At 42.4% G+C, this 25273-nt stretch overlaps 1 protein-coding gene across 1 annotated transcript in view; it reads right to left on the bottom strand.

Moving 5' to 3' along the window:
- Positions 1 to 25273, bottom strand: part of LOC109900099 (integrin alpha-9) — a 157341-nt gene that overhangs the window by 32234 nt on the left and 99834 nt on the right. The window contains exons 17-19 of the mRNA XM_031835194.1: positions 18484 to 18560; positions 17453 to 17600; positions 2555 to 2641 (exon numbers count right to left, since the gene is read on the bottom strand). Of these exons, the coding sequence (XP_031691054.1) occupies positions 2555 to 2641; positions 17453 to 17600; positions 18484 to 18560 (312 nt within the window). The remainder of the gene's footprint in view (positions 1 to 2554; positions 2642 to 17452; positions 17601 to 18483; positions 18561 to 25273) is intronic.

Here is a 25273-nt window from a genome sequence, read left to right as displayed (position 1 = left end):
CCAGAAACTGTGGATGGATTGCGGAATTCGCGCAAAACTGAAAGTGCGAACCACCGCATTTAACCATGGAAAGAGGACTGGGAATATGGCCGAATATAAACAGTGTAGTTATTCCCTCTGCAAGGCAATCAAACAAGCGAAACGTCAGTATAGGGACAAAGTGGAGTCGCATTCCAACGGCTCAGACACGAGACATTTGTGGCAGGGTCTACAGGAAATCAAGGACTATAAAAAGAAAACCAGCCACGTTAAGGACACCGACATCTACTTCCAGATAAACTAAACACCTTCGTTGCCCGCTTTGAGGATAATACAGTGCCACCACGGCGGGCTGCAAACAAGGACTGCACCCCCCCCCCCCCCTCTCCTTCTCCATGGCCGATGTGAGTAAGACATTTAAACTTGTTAACCCTTGCCAGGCTGCTATCCCAGACGGCATCCCTAGCCGCGTCCTCAGAGCATACGCATACCAGCTGGCTGGTGTGTTTACGGACATATTCAATCGCTCCCTATCCCAGTCCGCTGTCCCCAAAGGCTTCAAGATGGGCACCATTGTTCCTGTACCCAAGAAGGTAAAGATAATTTAACTAAATGACTACCGCCCTGTAGCACTCACTTCTGTCATCATGAAGTGCTTTGAGAGACTAGTCAAGGATCATATCACCTCCACCGCCCCCAGGTGGTAAAGGTAGGAAACAACATCTCCACTTCGCTGACCCTCAACGCTGGGGCCCCACAAGGGTGAGTGCTCAACCCCCTCCTGTACTCCCTGTTCACCCATGACTGCGTGGCCATGCACGCCTCCAACTCAATCATCAAGTTTGCAGAAGACACAACAGTAGTGGGCTTGATTACCATCAATGACGAGAGAGCCTACAGGGAGGAGGTGAGGGCACTCGTAGTGTGGTGTCTGGAAAACAACCACTCAACGTCAACAAAACAAAAGGAGATGATCGTGGGCTTCAGGAAACAGCAGAGCGAGCACCCCCCTATCCACATCGAAGGGACAGTAGTGGAGAAGATTGAACGTTTTAAGTACCTCGGTGTACACATTACGGACAAACTGAACCTCAGGAGGCTGAAGAAATTTGGCTTGTCGCCTAAAACCCTGCAAACATTTACAGATGCACAATCGAGAGCATCCTGTCGGGCTGGTACGGCAACTGCACCACCCTCAACCGTAAGGCTGTCCAGAGGGTGGTGTGGTCTGCACAACGCATCACCAGGGGCAAACTACCTGCCCTCCAAGACACCTACAGCACTACACACCTACATGTCACAGGAAGGCCAAAAAGATCATTAAGGACAACAACCATCTGAGTCACTGCCTGTTCACCCCGCCACCATCCAGAAGGCGAGTTCAGTACAGGTGCATCAAAGATGGGACCGAGAGACTGAAAAACAGCTTCTATCTCAAGGCCATCAGACTGCTAAACAGCAATCACTAACTCAGAGAGGCTGCTGCCTACATAGAGACTCATATCACTGAACACTGTAATAAATGGATCACTAGTCACTTTAAACAATGCCACTTTAATAATGTTAACATTACTCATCTCATATGTATATACTGTACCTTATACCATCAACTGCACCATGCCTATGCTGCACATCCATATATGTACATATTCTCATTCACCCCTTTAGATCTGTGTGTATAAGGCAGTTGTTGGGGAATTGTTAGATTACTTCTTAGATATTACTGCACTGTCGGAACTAGAAGCACAAGCATTTCAATAAACTCGCATTAACATCTGCTATGCATGTGCATGTGACCAATAAAATGTGAATTGATGTGTGCCATTCAGAGGGTGAATAAGCAAGACAAAATATTTAAGTGCCTTTGAACGGGATATGGTAGTAGGTGGCACGAGCACTGGTTTGAGAGTGCCAAGAACTGCAACGCTGCTGGGTTTTTCACACTCAAAAGTTTCCTGTGTGTATCAAGAATGCGCCACCACCCAAAGGACATCCAGCCAACTTAACACAACTGTTGGAAATATTGGAGTCAACATGGGCCAGCTGTGGAGCGCTTTCGACACCTTGTAGAGTCCATGTCCCGAAGAGTTGAGGCTGTTCTGAGGGGAAAAGGGGGTGTGACTCAATATAAGGAAGGTGTTCCTTATCTTTTGTCAACTCCGTGTTAATGTAGAAACAACAAAACATGTAATATATTTATAAGGATTCTGCCATGACCGTTAGGAGCCATACCTTAGTCAGATACTTATAAACATTCTGCCATGACCGTTAGGAGCCATACCTTAGTCAGATACTTATAAACATTCTGCCATGACCGTTAGGAGCCATACCATAGTCAGATACTTATAAACATTCTGCCATGACCGTTAGGAGCCATTCCTTAGTCAGATATTTATAAACATTCTGCCATGACCGTTAGGAGCCATACTTTAGTCAGATATTTATAAACATTCTGCCATGACCGGTAGGAGCCATACCTTAGTCAGATATTTAGAAACATTCTGCCATGACCGTTAGGATCCATACCGTAGTCAGATATTTAGAAACATTCTGCCATAACCGGTAGGAGCCATACCTTAGTCTTTGCTCTCATGAAGGGAAATCCCACGCTGCATTGGAGGAAGTCTAAAGCAACAAGACCACAGGAAATGCCCTTCTCTTCCTTGAATAGAGAAACAAACATGGAGGAAGGGATGGGGGAGAGAGAGAGAGAGACAGAGGGATGGGGGAGAGCGAGCGTGAGAGAGAGAGAGAGAGAGAGAAGGGAGGGAGGGACGGGGAAACAGTGAGAACCAAGGTGGAGGCAGCACAGAGAAAATATGATCACAGTGAAATACTCACTTCACAATATATAACTGTGCCTGTGAGGAATTAACTTGTTGGAGGGGAAACACAAACACACACAGAGACAGAGAGACAGAGAGAGAGAGAGAGAGAGAGAGAACAATGGTGGAAGCAGTGAGAGGGGATCCAAGAGAAATGTAATAATGAACATTGCTGATAGAGTATGTTATCACAATACAGTGTATACAGTTTACTGACTAGAGAAGGAAAATGTCATATTTACATCATGATGACCCAGTTTAAATCTTGTTCACAACGCAGGTACTACTACTACTACTAATAATAATAATAGTAATAACACTACATGTATTCTATATAGCGCTTTTCATTACAAGTAGAATCTCAAAGACACAAAAAAACAAAAAAACAATTGAACAAAACCAATGTACAGTAGGGAGGGATGTGGCAGTTCTTGGGCGATGGTCTTTAGATGATGGAATAATATACAATGACTTCCATGAATCAGAAAGGAAAACACTACAGCACAAAAATAAAGATCTCTGTAGGACAGGATAGTAATAGGGAGGACAACCTCTATGTCCAGTGAACACTGTGTGCCAAATGGTGCGTGTGTCTGTAGGACAGGATAGTAATAGGGAGGACAACCTCTATGTCCAGTGAACACTGTGTGCCAAATGGTGTGTGTGTCTGTAGGACAGGATAGTAATAGGGAGGACAACCTCTATGTCCAGTGAACACTGTGTGCCAAATGGTGTGTGTGTCTGTAGGACAGGATAGTAATAGGGAGGACAACCTCTATGTCCAGTGAACACACTGTCCCAAATGGTGTGTGTGTAAACACTAACCCTGAGAGGAGGAAGAAACCAAACAGTTTGTGTTCACTAAGGGGCTGCTGTTTCTGTGTGTGTGTGTACAGGGCGGGACAATGTGTGTGTGTGTGTGTGTGTGTGTGTGGGGGGGGTGATGTGTGTGTGTGTGTGGAGACATCACATATACAGTTGAAGTTGGAAACTTTCATACACTTAGGTTGGAGTCATTAAAACCCATTTTTCAACCACTCCACAAATGTCTTGTTAACAAACTATAGTTTTGGCAAGTCGGTTAGGACATCGACTTTGTGCATGACACAAGTAATTTTTCCAACAATTGTTTACAGACAGATTATTTCACTTATAATTCACTGTATCACAATTCCAGTGGGTCAGAAGTTTACATACACTAAGTTGACAGTGCCTTTAAACAGCTTTAGAAGCTTCTGATTGACATCATTTGATTCAATTGGAGATTCAAGGCCTACGTTCAAACTCAGTGTCTCTTCGCTTGGCATCATGGGCAAATCAGAATAAATCAGCCAAGACCTCAGAAAAAAAATTGTCGAACCTCCACAAGTCTGGTTCATCCTTGGGAGCAATTCTGAAACGCATGAAGGTACCACGTTCATCTGTACAAACAATAGTATTGTCATGACGTTGCCCTCTTTGGGTACAGTGAGCACCATCCCCCGCTCTCTGCTCCTACAACCAGACTGCTGTGGTCAGAGAGAGGTCGTAAATTCCTGAGGAGAGAATCTCCTCATGGCCACACAGAGTGAATTTTCATAGAGGACAAAGGAATGTCTTCCACCTCACAGAACTTGAGGTCCGAACAACATTTATGTTCTGGAGAAAAAAAAAGTAAAAAAGTAAAAAGTTAAGAAAGTATAAAAGATCAGTTAAGTATCCAGCTACGAACTGGTCCGTTTGTTACAATTTGGTGAGGCTCATGGGAGACGGTGCGGCCACATTACCATAACGCTGTTTATATAATAGCCTCAGATATGAGGTTTACATCGAATTGTTGTACAAGATGAATGAGTGAGGATGATACTGTTTGTAAAATTGTGTAATGTGATTTTGGACTGTTTAATCAAGGAAACTCCAATTCCCTTTTGACTTTAACTAAATCAGAGGACCGCCCATGAGCCCAGTTAGGGTCGGACATCCTGGGACAGGCCCTTACTTTGTTTGTTTGTGTGTGTGTGGACTTCTGTGATTGTTTAGTTAGTTAATAAATACATGTTTTAAGACAATTGATGTATGGATGACTGATAGTGAAGACTGTGTTTGTGCAGATAACCAACAATTTTCAACGTTTGGAATGAGACTAACGTGAGGTGAAATAAATCATTCATTAATCAGAAGACGATTGATCAGATATGGAAATATCTGAAAGGTTATATTAGGAAATTATAACTTTGCAATCTGAATATTTTCCTTGGTGCCCCGACTTCCTAGTTAATTACAGTTACATGATTAATCAGTTTGATCATGTAATACTAATTACAGAGGATCTTTGATAAAAACTAAGTCTTCAATTTAATGATAGTAAAGACACAACAGTATGCAAGTATAAACACCATGGGACCACGCAGCCGTCATACCGCTCAGGAAGGAGACACGTTCTGTTTCCTAGAGATGAACGTACTTTGGTGCGTAAAGTGCAAATCAATCCCAGAACAACAGCAAAGGACCTTGTGCTGATGCTGAAGGAAACAGGTTCAAAAGTATCTATATCCACAGTAAAACGAGTCCTATAATCGACATAACCTATAAGGCCACTAAGCAAGGAAGAAGCCACTGCTCCAAAAGCGCCATTAAAAAGCCAGACTACGGTTTGCAATTGTACATGGGGACAAAGATCATACTTTTTGGAGAAATGTCTTCTGGTCTGATGAAACAAAATGTAACTGTTTGGCCATGATGACCATCGTTATGATTGGAGGAAAACGGGAGGAGGCTTGCTAGCCAAAGAACACCATCCCAACCGTGAAGCACGGGGGGGCAGCATCCTGTTGTGGGGGTGCTTTGCTGCAGGAGGGACTGGTGCACTTCACAAAATAGATGCCGTCATGAGGGAGGAAAATTATGTGGATATATTGAAGAAACATCTCAAGACATCAGTCAAGTTAAAAGCTTGGTCGCAAATGGGTCTTCCAAATAGACAAAGACCCCAAGCATACTTCCAAAGTTGTGGCAAAATGGATTAAGGATAACAAAGTCAAGGTATTGGAGTGGCCATCACAAAACCCTGACCTCAATCCTATAGAAAATTTGTGGGCAGAATTGAAAAGGCGTGTGCGAGCAAGGAGGCCTACAAACCTGACACAGTTACACCAGCTCTGTCAGGAGGAATGGGACAAAATTCACCCAACTTATTGTGGGAAGCTTGTGGAAGGCTACCCGAAACGTTTGACCCAAGTTAAACAATTTAAAGGCAATGCTTCCAAATACTAATTGAATGTATGTAAACTTCTGACCCACTGGGAATATGATGAAAGAAATCATTCTCTACTATTATCCTGACATTTTCCATTCTTAAAATAACGTGGTGATCCTAACTGACCTAAGACAGGGAATTTTTACTAGGATTAAATGTCAGGAATTGTATTTGGTTAAGGTGTATGTAAACTTCCGACTTCAACTGTATATATTGTGACATTTCACTGGTCATCCCCAAAGCCAACTCTTCCATTGGCCGCCTTTCCTTCCAGTTCTCTGCTGCCAATGACTGGAACGAATTGCAAAAATCACTGAAGCTGGAGACTCATATCTCACTCTCTAACTTTAAGCATCAGCTGTCAGAGCAGCTTACCGATCACTGTACCTGTACACAGCCAATTTGTAAATAGCACACCCAACTACCTCATCCACATATTGTTATTTATCCTCTTGCACCCCAGTATCTCTACTTGCACATCATCATCTGCACATCTATCACTCCAGTGTTAATGATAATTATAACTTATTTTGCCTCTACGGCCAATTTATTGCCTTACCTCCCTACTCTTCTACATTTGCACACACTGTACATAGATTTTGCTATTGTGTTATTGACTGTACGTTTGTTTATGTGTAACTCTGCGTTGCTGTTGTTGTTGCACTGCTTTGCTACATCTTGTCCAGGTCGCAGTTGTAAATGAGAACCTTTTCTCAACTGGACTTCCTGGTTAAATAAAGGTAAAATAAATAATTAAATACACATTGTTTGTGTGTGTGTGTGTGTGGTGGGTGGGGGGAAGACATGGTGTGTGCGCGGGGGGTGAGACGTGATGTGTGTGCGGGGGGTGAGACGTGATGTGTGTGCGGGGGGGTGGAGACATGTGTGTGTGTGTGGGGGGGGGGGGGTGAAACATGATGTGTGTGTGGGGGGTGAGACATGATGTGTGTGGGTGGGGGGTGAGACATGATGTGTGTGCGGGGGGGTGGAGACAATGTGTGTGTGCGGGGGGGTGGAGACGTGGTGTGTGTGCGGGGGGTGGAGACGTGTGTGTGTGTGTGTGGGGGGGGTGAGACGTGGTGTGTGTGCGGGGGGTGGAGACGTGTGTGTGTGTGTGGGGGGGTGAGACATGATGTGTGTATGGGGGGGTGGAGACAATGTGTGTGTGCGGGGGGGGGGGACGTGGTGTGTGTGCGGGGGGGAGACGTGTGTGTGGGGGGGGTGGAGACGTGTGTGTGTGTGGGGGGGTGAGACATGATGTGTGTGCGGGGGGGTGAGACGATGTGTGTGCGGGGGGGTGGAGACAATGTGTGTGCGGGGGGGTGAGACGATGTGTGTGCGGGGGGGTGGAGACAATGTGTGTGTGGGGGGGAGACGTGGTGTGTGTGCGGGGGGTGGAGACGTGTGTGTGTGCGGGGGGATGAGACATGATGTGTGTATGGGGGGGCGAGACATGATGTGTGTGCGGGGGGGTGAGACATGATGTGTGTGCGGGGGGGTGAGACATGATGTGTGTGCGGGGGGGCGAGACATGATGTGTGTGCGGGGGGGCGAGACATGATGTGTGTGCGGGGGGGAGAGACATGATGTGTGTGCGGGGGGGCGAGACATGATGTGTGTGCGGGGGGGCGAGACATGATGTGTGTGCGGGGGGGAGAGACATGATGTGTGTGCGGGGGGGAGAGACATGATGTGTGTGCGGGGGGGGCGAGACATGATGTGTGCGGGGGGGCGAGACATGATGTGTGTGGGGGGGGGGGGGGGGGGGGGTGAGACATGATGTGTGTGCGGGGGGGTGAGACATGATGTGTGTGCGGGGGGTGGAGACATGATGTGTGTGTGTGGGGGGGTGGAGACATGATGTGTGTGTGTGGGGGGGTGAGACATGATGTGTGTGCGGGGGGGGTGAGACATGATGTGTGTGCGGGGGGGGTGAGACATGATGTGTGTGCGGGGGGGTGAGACATGATGTGTGTGCGGGGGGGTGAGACATGATGTGTGTATGGGGGGGTGAGGCATGATGTCTGCATCATCCCTGATGTCCTTACACAGCTCTCTGGTCTTGGCCATTGTGGAGAGGTTGGAGTCTGTTTGACTGAGTGTGTAGACAGGTGTCTTTTATACAGGTAACGAGTTCAAACAGGTGCAGTGAATACAGGTAATGAGTGGAGAACAGGAGGGCTTTTTAAAGAAAAACAAACAGGTCTGTGAGAGCTGGAATACTTACTGGTTGGTTGGTGATTAAATACTTATGTCATGCAATAAAATGCTAATTAATTGCTTAAAAATCATACAATGTGATTTTCTGGATTTTTAGATTCCATCTCTCACAGTTGAAGTGTACCTATGATAAAAAATTACAGACCTCTACATGCTTTGTAAGTAGGAAAACCTGCAAAATCGGCAGTGTATCAAATACTTGTTCTCCCCACTGTATATATCCATACACACATGCATACATATACACATACACATACCTATATAGACATAAACTTTTTTAAAGAATATACCTTTATTATTATTCCCCGCAAACCTTTCTGCCGATCCGCCAATTGAAGTAAACTAATAAACACTTCGGCTTTTACCTTCAATTTATACATCTTAATACACACTATACATTCACAGTCTATTCCACAATAGCTATTTTCTGTTTGTTTTGAGTCCTTACCCTATTTCTGTCCATTCAGTTTGATTTCTATTTGTAACTGTGCTATTTCACAAAAGTTCTGAACATATATATGACAAATGCCTTAATTTATGCCTGCAGTGAACCCTAACGCAGGTTTTAATCTTTTAAAATACGATTGTTATTGTCCGTTTGGAAAAGTCCTAAATTAACTGATTACAGTAAAACATTTTTTAAATTTAACTTGGCAAGTCAGTTAAGAACAAATTCTTATTTACAATGACGGCCTAACGAGGACCAGTGGGTTAACTGCCTTGTTCAGGGCAGAATTTTACCTAGTCAGCTCTGGGATTCAATCCAGCAACCTTTTGGTTACTGGCCCAACGCTCTAACCACTAGGCTACCTGCCACCACAGCATTCAATCGGGAGTGACCTGGTTACAGTATTCAATAGTGAGTGACCTGGTTACAGTATTCAATAGGGAGTGACCTGGTTACAGTATTCAATAGTGAGTGACCTGGTTACAGTATTCAATAGGGAGTGACCTGGTTACAGTATTCAATAGGGAGTGACCTGGTTACAGTATTCAATAGGGAGTGACCTGGTTACAGTATTCCTTTCTAAAATTATCAGCTGAAATTGTTGCCACCCCTATTACTAGCCTGTTCAACCTCTCTTTTGTGTCGTCTGAGATTCCCAAAGATTGGAAAACAGCTGCGGTCATCCCCCTCTTCAAAGGGGAGGGGGCACTCTTGACCCAAACTGCTACAGACATATATCTATCCTACCCTGCCTTTCTAAGGTCTTCGAAAGCCAAGACGACAAACAGATTACCGACCATTTCGAATCTCACCACACACTCTCTGCTATGCAATCTGGTTTCAGAGCTGGTCATGGGTGCACCTCAGCCACGCTCAAGGTCCTAAACGATATCTTAACCGCCATCGATAAGAAACATTACTGTGCAGCCATATTCATAGATCTCATTTCGACTCTGTCAATCACCACATTGCCTCGCCTGGTTCACCAACTACTTTTCTGATAGAGTTCAGTGTGTCAAATCGGAGGGTCTGTTGTCCGGACCTCTGGCAGTCTCTATAGGGGTGCCACAGGGTTAAATTCTTGGACCGACTCTCTTCTCTGTATACATCAATGATGTCGCTCTTGCTGCTGTTGAGTCTCTGATCCACCTCTACGCAGACGACACCATTCTGTATACTTCCGGCCCTTCTTTGGACACTGTGTTAACAACCCTCCAGGCAAGCTTCAATGCCATACAACTCTCCTTCCGTGGTCTCCAATTGCTCTTAAATACAAGTAAAACTAAATGCATGCTCTTCAACCGATCGCTGCCTGAACCTGCCCGCCTGTCCAACATCACTACTCTGGAAGGCTCTGACTTCCTGTTTGGACAGGAACACAATGAATACTGTAACCAGGTCACTCCCTATTGCATACTGTAACCAGGTCACTCCCTAGTGAATACTGTAACCAGGTCACTCCCTATTGAATACTGTAACCAGGTCACTCCCTATTGAATACTGTAACCAGGTCACTCCCTAGTGAATACTGTAACCAGTTCACTACCTAATGAATACTGTAACCAGTTCACTACCTATTGAATACTGTAACCAGTTCAATAGGGAGTGACCTGGTTACAGTATTCAATAGGGAGTGACCTGGTTACAGTATTCAATAGGGAGTGACCTGGTTACAGTATTCATTGTGTTCCTGCTCACATAATTATGAGGGAAAACAAATACATAGAACTATCACTATTATAAATTCTCGTCCTCCTCGTCTTGCCATAGCACCTACCAACCATTAGCAGTCATTAGGATTTCCCTGCTCTGCTGACACATTGACGAGGAAACAGAAAATCACTCCACACACCTATCGTCCTGCCTCCCCTCCTCCTTCGACACCCTGCTCTCCTTACTCAGCAGTTCCCCAGCTCCAGGTCCGGGTGGGGTGGGGGTTAGTGTGGGGCTGTGCCCTTAGTCTTCAATAAATCAGCTAACATAGCAAAAATCCTTGACTATGTACATATTCAGTGAGCATAGCCTTGCTATTGAGAGAGGCCACCATAGGCAGACCTGGCTCTCAAGAGAAGACAGGTAACTGAGCTGCACTTCCTACCAAATGTTTGACCACATTAGAGACATATTTTCTACAGATCACACAGAACCACAAAGAATTTGAAAACAAATCCAACATTGATAAATTCCTATATATGTTAGGCGAAATACCACAATCAGAGCAGCAAGATGTGTGGCCCGTTGCTATGACAAAAGGGCACCCACAGGAGCACAAACAACACCGTTAATACAACCTATATTTATCTGTTTATTTCACTTGCTTTGGCAATGTAAACATATGTTTCCCATGCCAATAAGGCACTTTGAATTGATTTCAGGGGGGGGGGGGGGGGTCAGCCTGATTCCCCATCACCCACCTGGCAGGGCCTTGAGAGATAACAGAGCAGAGCTTTCCTTTCTCTGTGGGGAGACTAGGGAATAGAGGACTACTGTCTGTTTGTTCATCGCTCTCTCTCAATCTTTCACTGGTGTTTTCCCCCATGTATTTCTCATTATTGTATCCCCAAACCACACATATCCCTGAGTCGCTTCTATTTTCAGTTTGCTGCAGCTAGCGACTGGAACGAGTTGCAACAAAACACTCAAACTGGACAGTTTTATCTCTTCATTCAAAGACACAATCATGGACACACTTACTGACAGTTGTGGCTGCTTTGTGTGATATATTGTTGTCTCTACCTTCTGCCCTTTGTGCTGTTGTCTGTGCCATGTTTTGTGCTGCTACCATGTTGTGTTGCTACCATGTTGTCATGTTGTGTTGCCGCCATGCTATGTTGTTGTCTTAGGTCTCTGTTAATGTAATGTTGTGGTGTCTCTTGTCGCGATGGGTCTTTTGTCCTATATTTTTATTTTATTTTAAATGTTTAATCCCAGCCCCTGCAGGAGGCCTGTTCCTAGGCCGTCATTGTAAATAAGAATTTGTTCTCAACTGACTTGCCTAGTTAAATAAAGGTTAAATAAATAAATGTTTAAAATTCATGCCAAAGACTCTAATTGGCTAAGGCTTGAGTGTTTTTCTTCTGTGTCTTTAGTTCAGTTAAAAAACGTTCCGTATTTAGACTTTGATATGAGCTTGCCACAGCAGGACTTGGCAGAAATGGTTCTCTAAATCATAACAATGCTCTGGTTACATGTCCTCAAACTAGTACCACACCAGCCTGGTCCCACACAATGTTTATAGCAGAGGTAGCCAGAACCTCTGCTATAGGCGTTTGTTTACTTCTTACTTTACCACAACAGCCTGTAGCAGAGGTTCTGACTATCACAAACACCGGACCTGTCATGGTGAACATAAGATTCCAAAACACAAAACCTGTGCTCCCACAAAAAAGTACAAATAAGCCCACCACCCACCTCCACCTCATAACCCAGGCTCCTGTGCGTCTGTGTGTGGCAGTGTGATGACAGACCTACATTCAAATACTATTTGAAAAAATGTATAATACTTCCGCTGGGCTTAATTGTGCTTGCCTGGTGCAATGGAACCAAGAGTATAGTCATAAAAGTGCCAACCCCACTCTGAGGAGTGAGATGAGCTTCTGAAACTAATTCACCTCCCTGGTTTTCAGACGGCTCTGGTTGCAAGAACAACAGAGAGATAACCAGACCACCACTCTTAAAATCGGGGGGAACGGGAGTTCACACTCAGCTCCACACACACCGCACACACAGGCACACACAGAGTGAGAAAGAGCCTCAGAGGAGGAGCGGGAGCTGACCCTAACAGAACCTTAGCAGAGCAGAGAGAGGTCACATAAACACCTCTGAATTCTACCAGCAGGCAGAAGCAATTACAAAAGTGAATATCTGTGTTTGAATACTCATACTAACCCTACTATTTGAGATGTGAATTGAGTATATAGTATAATTATTGGTCATAGTATGTATGTCGTTAGTAACCCATAAGTTCCCGGTTGTCGTACTAAATTTGCAAAAATATGAAGTATACACGCAGAGGACACTATTTCCGTTATTTAGGGCAATTCTTCAGGAAATGGGCGTGGCTTCACATCATTTTCAGATTTGAAGAAAATGGCGGAAAATATGCAGCCGAAGTACGAGAGCAGATACAAATTCATTGCTTTAACTAATTATGACAAACTTGAAGAAAATGTTGAGCAATGTAATAAAATTATGTTGGCTGACAATTTATTAGCTACGGTGTCCTTACGAACCACATCACATATCATTACAGCAGTATGTACCGGTATGTTGTTAGCTAGCTACCTAACGTTAGTTGGCTACGTATACACCAAACTTGCCAGTATTTTAACTATAGGCTATCTAACTACCCAATGTTAATTGACTTGATCATTTCCACCATTATTATCTTAGCTAAATGGTATCGTTGGTGGGTGTTCTCAATGGACATTTGGGTGCTTTCGTAAATTCTATTCCGATTTCAGAGGACTCTATTCTGCGCTCTGGTACACTCCGATGAATGAATTCACGAGCGCTCAACACCTGTTGAATATGGCCGGTGTCAGTAAACGTCGGCAAAAAAACGTAATTAAATTGTTGCCAGCAGCACAGTTACAGTCACCAACTCTCTGGATAACATGAAAAGTGCTAACACCTCTAGGGTGAGTAAAATTGTAAGAGTTGTCTCATTTGTGTCTGGAAGTAGCTAGCAAGCTAGCCAACGTTAGCCTGGGTGCTTGACTGCCGTTGTAAGGTCAGAACGCTCAAATCAACCCTACTCCTCGGCCCGAGCGTCCAGTGTGCGCTCCGATAGCGAAACGCTCTGAATTTACAAACGGACAATCTGAAAATGCTCTGAATTCACGAGTGCACTCTGGCACTTCAGAATGAATTTAACAACACACACAAAGTCGTAAAATGTCTACCTAGTAATTTGTTATGCTAACTAGCCATCAAGAATTTGCATAGCAACCGTATCAACTTCCAGTAGACAGACGAGGAGCTAGTATGCTTAACTGAAAGGATATTGTTCATTTACAGTATTCTAAAATTAACTAAAAGTATATAGTATGTAGTAAATACTCATTCATCTCTGCCCCTTTTTTCAATTTTCTTCTAAAAATGACATACCCAAATCGAACTGCCTGTAGCTCAGGCCCTGAAGCAAGGATATGCATATTCTTGGCACCATTTGAAAGGAAACACTTTGAAGTTTGTGGAAATGTGAAATTAATGTAGGAGAATATAACACAATAGATCTGGTAAAAGATAATACAAAGAAGAAAAAAACCTTTCTTTTGTATCTTTTTTGTACCATCATCTTTGCTGAGAGAAAGGCCATAATGCATTATTTGAGCAATTTAGGTTTTGGCCACTAGATGGCAGCAGTGTACGTGCAAAGTTTTAGACTGATCCAATGAATCTGTTCAAATTTTGGATCAATATTGCACAGATTTGCCTAATTTGTTTATTAACAACTTTTCATGTTCAACATTTTGCACTCTCCTCAAACAATAGCATGGTATTCTTTCACTGTAATAGCTACTGTGAATTGGACAGTGCAGTTAGATTAACAATAATTTAAGCTTTCCGTCAATATCAGATATGTCCGTGGAAATTTTCTTCCTACTTACAACTTCATGCTGATCGCATTAGCCTACGTTAGCTCAACCGTCCCATGGATGGAACACCGATCCCGAAGAAGTTTAAGAAGCTGCTAGGTTGAGAGACTTTTGTTTAAGATGTTGATAGTTAGAGAGATCAGCGGGACCAGGAAGTCACAGACAGGAAGGGAACATTATTAAAAGAGGACACAGGATTCTCTCACAGCCAGACCTGCGTTCAAATATTATTTTAAATATTTAAAATACTTTGCCTTGAGTGCCAGGTGTTGTGGGGTTTGCACTTTATGGACTGTTCCATTGGCTCCATTGCAACAGGCAAGCTCAATCAAGTAAAGCTAATATACATTATATATTATAAAGTATTTGAGATCAGTTCAAAGGTTTTTAAACCCAGGTCTGGAGGAGTCTAACACACAGCAACAGCCTTAGTCTGACGACTGTAGGAAACATAAGCTGTGCTCGAATACCCATACTAGCATAATGTATTATACACACTTAAACAGACTACCTCAATCTATTAGCTTCCCAGACAAAGAAAGAGTCTGTTACAGGAGGTAAACCAATACTAAACCTGAAGTTAATAGTTCATTCAATTAGCCAGGTGAAACGAAAACTCTTAAAATATTATTTTTGCAATATTTTAGGTCAAATATTATTGTGCATATTAGATTGAATTTATATTCAATGTCCATTCATCTCCCTCCCTCCTGCCCTCCCTCTTTCCTAAGCTTTGACTGACATGGCATCTCTCCCCGGTATGATTAGGTCTGTTCTGCTGGCCTTACAAAAACTGAGGCTGTGTCCCCATTCTCCACTCACCTTCCATTCACATGCACACTTCCCTTCCATACATGTGCACACTACCCTTTCATACAGTTTCACACTCCCCATCATGGAATTAAAAGTAATTGGATTGGTGTAGAGAAAGCATTGGCTAGAGAAACATGGCATCTTACTCAGGTCTGACTAGGTCTGTCTGCTCTCTGACTATTGTTGTTACATAGGATAACAGCAGACAGACCTAGTCAGACCTGAGTAAGATGCCATGTTTCTCTAGCCAATGCTTTGACAGACAGACAGCACACTAACCTAACCTCTAGCCTAGAGCCAACACCCTCCCCCTCTTCTGGGAAACACATTTACAGTTACAGTTTCGGGGAAAAAGTCTGGGCTTAAATGTGGAGGTTCACAATCAGATATACTTTGAATGCTGGAAAATACTGTCTCAAATACGTTTCACGTCATAACGTATAAGCTGTGTTCGAATACTCACTAACCATACTATTACCGCACTAACCATACTATTTGTGATATAAATTGAGTATATAGTATGCTTATTGGTCATAGTATGGATATACAGTGGGGCAAAAAAGTATTTAGTCAGCCACCAATTGTGCAAGTTCTCCCACTTAAAAAGATGAGGCCTGTAAGTTTCATCATAGGTACACTTCAACTATGACAGACAAAATGAGAAAATACTTATTTTCTACCATAATTTTCAAATTAATTAATTAAAAATCCTACAATGTGATTTTCTGGAGAAATTTTTTTTCTCATGTTGTCTGTCATAGTTGAAGTGTAGCTATGATGACAATTACAGGCCTCTCATCTTTTTAAGTGAGAGAACTTGCACAATTGGTGGCTGACTAAATACGTTTTTTTGCCCCACTGTAGTTAGCATGCCAAAAGTTTCTGGATGTTGAACTACATTTGCCAAAATGAGAAGTACACAAGCAGTGGACATTAGTTCCGTGCTTTTAGGGCCCATAATGCAATTCTTCCAAAAATGGACATGGCTTCACATCGTTTTCAGATTTGGAGAAAATGGCGGAAGTCCAACGAGAGCGAACACAAATTTATTGCTTTAACTAATTATGACAAATGTGAAGAAAATGTTGAGCAATGTAATAAAGTAGTGACTTTTCAAATAAGTTACCTTACACGTTATATTGGCTGACAATTTGTTAGCCACACAATCCGTACGAACCACATAGCATATCATTACAGCAGTATGTACCGGTATGTTAGCTAGCTACCTAACATTAGTTGGCTACGAATATATCAAGCTTGCCAGTATAGTACCTATATGCTTATTGACGCTTATTGACTTGATCATTCCTGTCATTCTTAGTCATTCTTAGCATTGTCAGTAAACATTGGCAAAAAAAAAAAATTCTATTGTTGCCAGCAGCACAGTTACAGTCAACAACGCTCTGGATAACTAGCTCTGCTAGGGTGGGTAAAATGGTCAGAGTGAGGTGTTCTCTCATTTGTGTCTGGAAGAAGCTAGCAAGTTAGACAACGTCAGCCAGTTATCTTGGGTGCTTGACTGTCGTTGTAAGGTCAGAATGCTTGAATGAACCCTAATCTCCTGCCACAGTGTCCAGTTTGCGCTCTCAACGCTCCGAGAGCGAAACGCTGCGCCCAGAGCGCAGTCTAAGAGCACTCCGGAACTCCAAATTGAATTTAAGAACACATCCAAAGTCGTATAATGTCTAGCTAGTAATTTGTTATGCTAACAAGCAGGCAAGAGGTTGCATAACAGCATCAACTTCCGGAAGACAGGCAAAGCACTAGGACGCTCAGCTGATAGGATACCGTTTTTTACAATATACTAATATCAACTAATAGTATGTAGTATATACTCATTAAGTATGTAGTATATGTTATATTTTTATGGGTGTTGTTGAAACATAGCCTCAGCGAATGGTGTTGTTGAATGAGGAGTATTTTAGTTAGGTCTTGTGCTCTTGTTAGAGTTGTATAATCCTAGAAACTTAGCCAAAATTCTGAGATTTTAAAGAATTTTCAGTTGTGGGATACCCAGTTGTAGGTTATCCCTTTCTGGTTATTCCCTCCTGATTGCTGGAATCTTCCATTTCCTACAGTAACCATTGATCAACTGTTAATTCAACTTTCCCAAAATGTATTAATTTCAAAACATCACCGTAACAACCCCTAACCAAAGAAACACTAGACATGAGTCCTAAAATGTAAACAACCGACATTTCAACATGTAAACAAACATACATAACAATAGTCATGAAGAGACAGCAGAATGAAATGACAGAACAACCAATCAATGTGTGAAACCTTTCACACAACAGCCCCCACTTACAACAACAATAGAACAACAACCAACCTTCTGCCAGTAGTTGATATAGAAGACATCTCTGGAGAAGTTGAAGTAGATGTTGGTGTCGTAGGCATCGTCCCCTGCGTTGGAGATGGTCACGTTCAGAGAGACATTCCTCACTCCTCCTAGGGCCAGATGGGACGGCACGTGGAGCCTAGACGCAGGAATGGAATAATTACTTCTATTTGATAGGGACAGAATCAGTTAAAAGATTGTGAGACGTTCCGTACGTTCCTCACTCTTGCCAAGGCTAGAGGGAGGTGGATATGGAGCCTGGTAGAGAATATTATGGTCATTCAGAAGAAGCTTTCTTTCTTTTCTAAAGGTATTACTCTCAGTTATAAGTCATTATGAGAACTACAATGGAGATATGAGAGATTTTCACTCCACACACAAGCAAAGGACACTAGTAATATATAACTAAGCTGTTATACTAGTAGTAATACCAGTGAACCACTGAATTACAACAGCTATTGGTTTCCAAAAGTCCACACTGCCAATGATTCATACAAGAGGAAAAGGACCTCCCTCACTAAATATGGAGAAAGCATGGATGGCTTCCAATGACAACAAGAGCCAATGAGCACACATCATAGTTCCACTGACCACACCCACACCTCAGTGTGTACAGCATGACATCAGTCTCCTTTCATAGCGGAGTGGTGAGCAGAGGCCAGAAGAGAACGCGTAGCACACACACACACACAATCTTGTACAACTAAACTTGTGGGGACACACAATTCAGTCCCATTCAAAATCCTATTTTTCCTAACCCGAAAACCTAACCTTAACCCTAAATCTAACCCTAGCTCCTAACCCTAATTCTAACCATAACCCTAAACCCCGTGGAAATAGCATTTGACTTTGTGGGGACCAACAAAATATCCCCAGTTGATCACATTTTTGTTCATTTACTTCTTTTGGCTGACTTCTGGTCCTGACAAGTATAGTTAAACACGTCCAAAACATACACTCAAATAGATATAAACCAAGTGAGTGGTCAAACAGAAGAACAGAGTGTGAGTGTGTTTTTTTACCCAGAAAGCAGTAGTTTCCCATGGAGTCTCAGGTCAGCAGCACAGTCATCAGACAGGCAGTTCCTCTCGAACCATGTCTAGAAGAGGAAACATGACAGAGAGTAATCGAAAAATAACTAAATTGATCAATCTTCCAAATTCCGCTCAAGGAAAGAAAACACGGTGGCAACACCAGGTGGTAACCGAAACCACCTCATAACGATAATCTGAGGTTCTCTCTTTGAGGTCATTTCTAGACATTCCTCTGCTAACACAGAGGAAGAAGATACTTTGCTTTCAGGTACCAGTGTCAGAGGGACGATTCCTAAAACATAAAGGAAATTGATCGGAACTAAATATACTGTATGTTTCAGTCCCTGTTTGAAAATAATTTACTTTCAACTCTGATTTTATTTTATTTTATTTTATTAGGATCTCTTTTAGTCCCCATTTGGACTAATCTTCCAAGAGTCCTTAACATTAAAATACAATTTATAATACAAACACACTTTCACATATAACACACTATTACAAACATACATAATACACTAGCATAATGACCCAATAAACACTCAATCTAAAAAATATATATATATATATATATAAAAAACATTTTTAAAAATGATTCTTCATCTACTATAGTCCCACAACATTTCTATATACTATATTTAAATGTTTTATAAATAATGTTTAAACGTATATATTGAAAGGTTTCTAGTATGCTCAGTTAATTTATTCAATTTCTTTATTGCTCTAAATCAAAATGTTATTTTGCCCATTTCTTTTTTCTGTCTGGATAACGCATAGATGGTGGACAATCTATTCCTAGTATTTACTGAATGTCTGTCTCTTACCAACTGAATACTGTTCTGTCTGGATAACGCATAGATGGTGGACAATCTATTCCTAGTATTTACTGAATGTCTGTCTCTTACCAACTGAATACTGTTCTGTCTGGATAACGCATAGATGGTGACAATCTATTCCTAGTATTTACGGAATGTCTGTCTCTTACCAACTGAATACCGTTGTGAACAGAACTTGGCCGTTTTAAATGATGTATATTATAAAATAAGATGAGCATGTTTTTTTCAAATATCTTGTCGATTGATGACCAACCAAGAACACTGCGCATGACTGCAACAGAAGAACCATATCTCCGCCTTAAAACAATCCTTGCTGCTTTATTCTGTGCATTCTGCAGTCTCCTAACTTCACTAGATGATGCATTTCCCCAGAACACCGAACAATAGTTCACTTGACTCTCAACCAATGCCTGTGTTATTTGCTGAAGGATTTTCCCTGGTAAATATTTAGCTATCCTTCTGATTATGCTGTTTTAATATTTTTTTTACATAGATTAGTTATGAGACGACCATGATAAGCAGTTGTTTAGCTGCACTCCCAGTAGTTTGGTTTCTGCCACTTCTTCAATTTGTACTCCTCCCATACTTAATTGTATCCCATGCTGTTTTGGCCTTTTCCTAGTTGAACAGACCAACATAACTTTGGTTTTCTTGGTGTTTAAAGCAAGTTTGTTTTGGCAAACCCATTTCCTGATAATCTCCAAATCTCCTTGCAAAGCTTGCTGTACCTGTTGAACCGATTGTCTTGCTGCATAAATTGTAGTATCATCTGCAAATATAGTAGCTTGAGTTTCAACCAAGGCATAGGGAAGGTCGTTGGTGTATATTAAGTAGAGAAGTGGCAAAAGGCAGCTGCCCTGCGGTATTCCACAGTTTAACACATTAGGGGATGAAAATTAACCATTGATATAGGTGGACTGTTTCCTGTCAGTTAGATATGACTGTACCCAATTCAATGCTACCTCCTTAAAATCATAATGCATTCATTTTGTCAAAATAATTTCATGATCCACCAAATCAAATGCTGCATTGAAATCTAAAAATAGTACACCTACAAACCTGCCATTATCCACAGCATTGAGCCACTGGTCAGTCATGTCAACCAATGCAGCGAACCTGCCATTATCCACAGCATTGAGCCACTGGTCAGCCATGTCAACCAATGCAGTGGTAGTGGAATGGTTTTTGCGATAACCATGCTGCTTGGCTGTAATCAGATCATTCTTTTCCATATACTCCCACATTTGTCTACTCACAATACCCTCCAATATCTTACTGAGTGTAGGGAGTAGACTAATTGGTCGACTATTGGCAGGAGTAATGGGTTCTTTGCAGTCTTTCGGAATAGGACACAGTTTCGCATGCTTCCATACATTTGCAAACAACCCCTTTTCCAGTGACCAATTAAATATGTATCTCAGTGGAGCTGCAATCTGGGGAGCAGCACAGCGAAGCAAAAAATTGTCCATAAGACCATAACCTGTATATTTACCATCAGGTAATGACTTCAATAGGTTTAACACCTCCTCCACTGACACCATTTGTAGACTAAAAGAGCAGATCTTATTGCTCATAATATGATCATCAATCCATTGGACAATAGCTTGTTTGGAAGAATTTATGTTTATATTGTTGCTTAGTAATTTAATTTTCTGTGTAAAAAAATCTGCAAAATGATTGGCAATATCAACTGGTTTTGTTATTATTCTCCCGTCAACCTCCACACTAGATGGGCATGATGAGATAGATGTACCAAGTAAGCCCTTAACTGTGTTCCATACCTTTTTACAATCATTTTTACAATCAGTAAAATCATTGTTGTAAAATAACTTTTTTACGTAATGTTCTATAATTCTGTTCATCAATTTCAAATTTTGACTTAGCTGCGAAGACTTTTGCCATATTTCTTTGAGAAAAAGCCTCATCCAGTTCATCATCAATCCATGGAGATGGACGGGCACCAACTGTCCTCTTTCTTATAGGGGCATGATGGTCCATTACCCCAGTGAGCAAATCAATAAAACATTCTGTAGGGTGATTTAAATCATCCTCTAGATAAATCAGCTCCCAGGGTACAGCAGCTAAATCATTTAGAAATAACTCATGATTAAATGTTTAAAAATTTCTTTTGACCACAATCCTAGGGGGTTTCTTTGGAACCTTGGTGTTCATGGTTATGGTCACAATATTATGGTTGACTCTCAGTTGAGAGTACTGCCGAAATTCGGGGGGTAAATCAAACCAGGACTCAAACCTGGATCCAGCGACTGTCAACCACACACCTTAGCCGTTACACCAAAACTCTTAGCATGATTGCAAGGTGTTGTCACTATAGTATGTTGTGTGAGAACATTTCAACACAACAGCTGTAGCCTGTGACCTCATTCAACCTAAATATAGGCAAAACAGCTGTAGCCTGTTACCTCATTCAACCTATATATACAGTTGAAGTCGGAAGTTTACATACATTTAAGTTGGAGTCATTGAAACTCGTTTTTCAACCACTCCACATATTTCTTGTTAACAAACAAAAGTATTGCCAAGTAGGTTAGGATATCTACTTTGTGCATGACACAAGTCATTTTTCCAACAATTGTTTACAGACATAACATATCACAATTCCAGTTGGTCAGAAGTTTACATACACTAAGTTGACTGTGCCTTTAAACAGCTTGGAAAATTCCAGAAAATTATGTCATGGCTTTAGAAGCTTCTGATAGGCTAATGGACATCATTTGAGTCATTTGGAGATGTACCTGTGGATATATGTCAAGGCCTACCTTCAAACTCAGTGCCTCTTTGCTTGACATCGTGGGAAAATCAAAAGAAATCAGCCAAGACCTCAGGGAAAAAAATTATAGACATCCACAAGTCTGGTTCACCCTTGGGAGAAATTTCCAAACGCCTGAAGGTACCACATTCATCTGTACAAACAATAGTACGCAAGTATAAACACCATGGGATCATGCAGCCATTATACTGCTCAGGAAGGAGACGCGTTCTGTCTCCTAGAGATGAATGTACTTGTGTGAAATGTGCAAATCAATCCCAGAACAACAGCAACATCTCAAGACATCAGTCAGGAAGTTGAAGCTTGGTCGCAAATGGGTCTTCCAAATAGACAATGACCCCAAGCATACTTCCAAAGTTGTGGCAAAATGGCTTAAGGACAACAAAGTCAAGGTATTGGAGTCGCCCTCGCCTCAATCCCATAGAACATTTGTGGGCAGAACTGAAAAAGCGTGTGTGAGCAAGGAGGCATACAAACCTGACTCGGTTACACCAGCTCTGTCAAGAGGAACTGGCCACAATTCACCCAATTTATTGTGGGAAGCTTGTGGATTGCTACCCGAAACGTTTGACCCAGTTTAACAATTTAAAGGCAATCCTAATTGAGTGTATGTAAACTTCTGATCCACTGGGAATGTGATGTTAGAAATACAAGTTGAAATAAATCACTGTCTACTAATTTCCTGACATTTCACATTCTTTAAATAAAGTGGTGATCCTAACTGACCTAAAACAGGGATTTTTTTTACTAGGATTAAATGTCAGGAATTGTGAAAACTGAGTTGAAATGTAGTTGGCTAAGGTGTATGTAAACTTCTGACTTCAACTGTAGGTAGAACAGCTGTAGCCTGTTACTTCATTCAACCTAGATATATGCAGCACAACAGCTGTAGCCTGTTACCTCATTCAACCTAGATATATGCAACACAACAGCTGTAGCCTGTTACCTCATTCAACCTAGATATATGCAACACAACAGCTGTAGCCTGTTACCTCATTCAACCAAGATATATGCAACACAACAGCTGTAGCCTGTTACCTCATTCAATCCAGGCTGAATCACAACTGACCGTGATTGGGAGTCCCCCGCACATTTGGCCCAACATCGTCGGGGTTTGGCTGGTGTAGGCCATCATTGTAAATAAGAATTTGTTCTTAACTTACTTTCCTAGTTAAATGAAGGTTAAATCAAAAATACAATAAAACTTAGCTATAGGCACCACAATAGCTCCTGAACAGCTAATCAAAGAACTACCCAGGCCATTCTTTACGCTGCTGCTACTCTTGGTTTATTATCTATGCATAGTCCCTTTAACTCTACCTACATGTACATATTACTTCAATTACCTCAACTACCCGGTGCCCCCACACACTGACTCTGTACCGGTCCCCGCTGTATACAGCAGGGTAGCCTAGTGGTTAGAGCATTGGACTAGTAACCGAAAGGTTGCAAGTTCGAATCCCCGAGCTGACAAGGTACAAATCTGTCGTTCTGCCCCTGAACAGGCAGTTAACCCATTGTTCCTAGGCCGTCATTGAAAATAAGAATTTGTTCTTAACTGACTTGCCTAGTAAAATTAATTAATTATGTTACTTTTATTTTCTATTTTTTACTGATCTATTTTTTTTACTTAACACGTTAAAAAAAATTAACTTCTTATAGCATTGTTGGTTAAGGGCTTGTAAAGTAAGCATTTCACTGTAAGGTAACACCTGTTGTATTCGGCGCATGTGACAAATAAAATTTGATTTCAACCTAGAAATAGGCAACAACAGCTGTAGCCTGTTACCTCATTCAACCTAGATAATAGGCAACAACAGCTGTAGCCTGTTACCTCATTCAACCTAGATATATGCAGCACAACAGCTGTAGCCTGTTACCTCATTCAACCAAGATATATGCAAATCAAATCAAATGTATTTATATGTTCAAAAAATGCAGAACTAAGAACAGATACAGCCCTTGGTTCACCCCAGACCTGACGGCCCTCGACCAGCACAAAAACATCCTGTGGCGGACTGCAATAGCATCGAATAGTCCCCGTGATATGCAACTGTTCAGGGAAGTCCGGAACCAATACACGCAGTCAGTCAGGAAAGCTAAGGCCAGCTTCTTCAGGCAGAAGTTTGCATCCTGTAGCTCCAACTCCAAAAAGTTCTGGGACACTGTGAAGTCCATGGAGAACAAGAGCACCTCCTCCCAGCTGCCCACTGCACTGAGGCTAGGTAACACGGTCACCACTGATAAATCCATGATTATCGAAAACTTCAATAAGCATTTCTCAACGGCTGGCCATGCCTTCCGCCTGGCTACTTCAACCTCGGCCAACAGCTCCGCCCCCCCCGCAGCTCCTCGCCCAAGCCTCTCCAGGTTCTCCTTTACCCAAATCCAGATAGCAGATGTTCTGAAAGAGCTGCAAAACCTGGACCCGTACAAATCAGCTGGGCTTGACAATCTGGACCCTCTATTTCTGAAACTATCTGCCACCATTGTCGCAACCCCTATTACCAGCCTGTTCAACCTCTCTTTCATCTCGTCTGAGATCCCCAAGGATTGGAAAGCTGCCGCAGTCATCCCCCTCTTCAAAGGGGGAGACACCCTGGACCCAAACTGTTACAGACCTATATCCATCCTGCCCTGCCTATCTAAGGTCTTCGAAAGCCAAGTCAACAAACAGGTCACTGACCATCTCGAATCCCACCGTACCTTCTCCGCTGTGCAATCTGGTTTCCGAGCCGGTCATGGGTGCACCTCAGCCACACTCAAGGTACTAAACGACATCATAACCGCCATCGATAAAAGACAGTACTGTGCAGCCGTCTTCATCGACCTCGCCAAGGCTTTCGACTCTGTCAATCACCATATTCTTATCGGCAGACTCAGTAGCCTCGGTTTTTCGGATGACTGCCTTGCCTGGTTCACCAATTACTTTGCAGACAGAGTTCAGTGTGTCAAATCGGAGGGCATGCTGTCCGGTCCTCTGGCAGTCTCTATGGGGGTGCCACAGGGTTCAATTCTCGGGCCGACTCTTTTCTCTGTGTATATCAATGATGTTGCTCTTGCTGCGGGCGATTCCCTGATCCACCTCTACGCAGACGACACCATTCTATATACTTTCGGCCCGTCTTTGGACACTGTGCTATCTAACCTCCAA

The sequence above is a fragment of the Oncorhynchus kisutch genome, linkage group LG11, assembly GCF_002021735.2.
Source record: "Oncorhynchus kisutch isolate 150728-3 linkage group LG11, Okis_V2, whole genome shotgun sequence".
In the NCBI taxonomy this organism is placed as follows: domain Eukaryota; kingdom Metazoa; phylum Chordata; class Actinopteri; order Salmoniformes; family Salmonidae; genus Oncorhynchus; species Oncorhynchus kisutch.
This window is presented reverse-complemented; position numbering and strand designations above follow the sequence as displayed.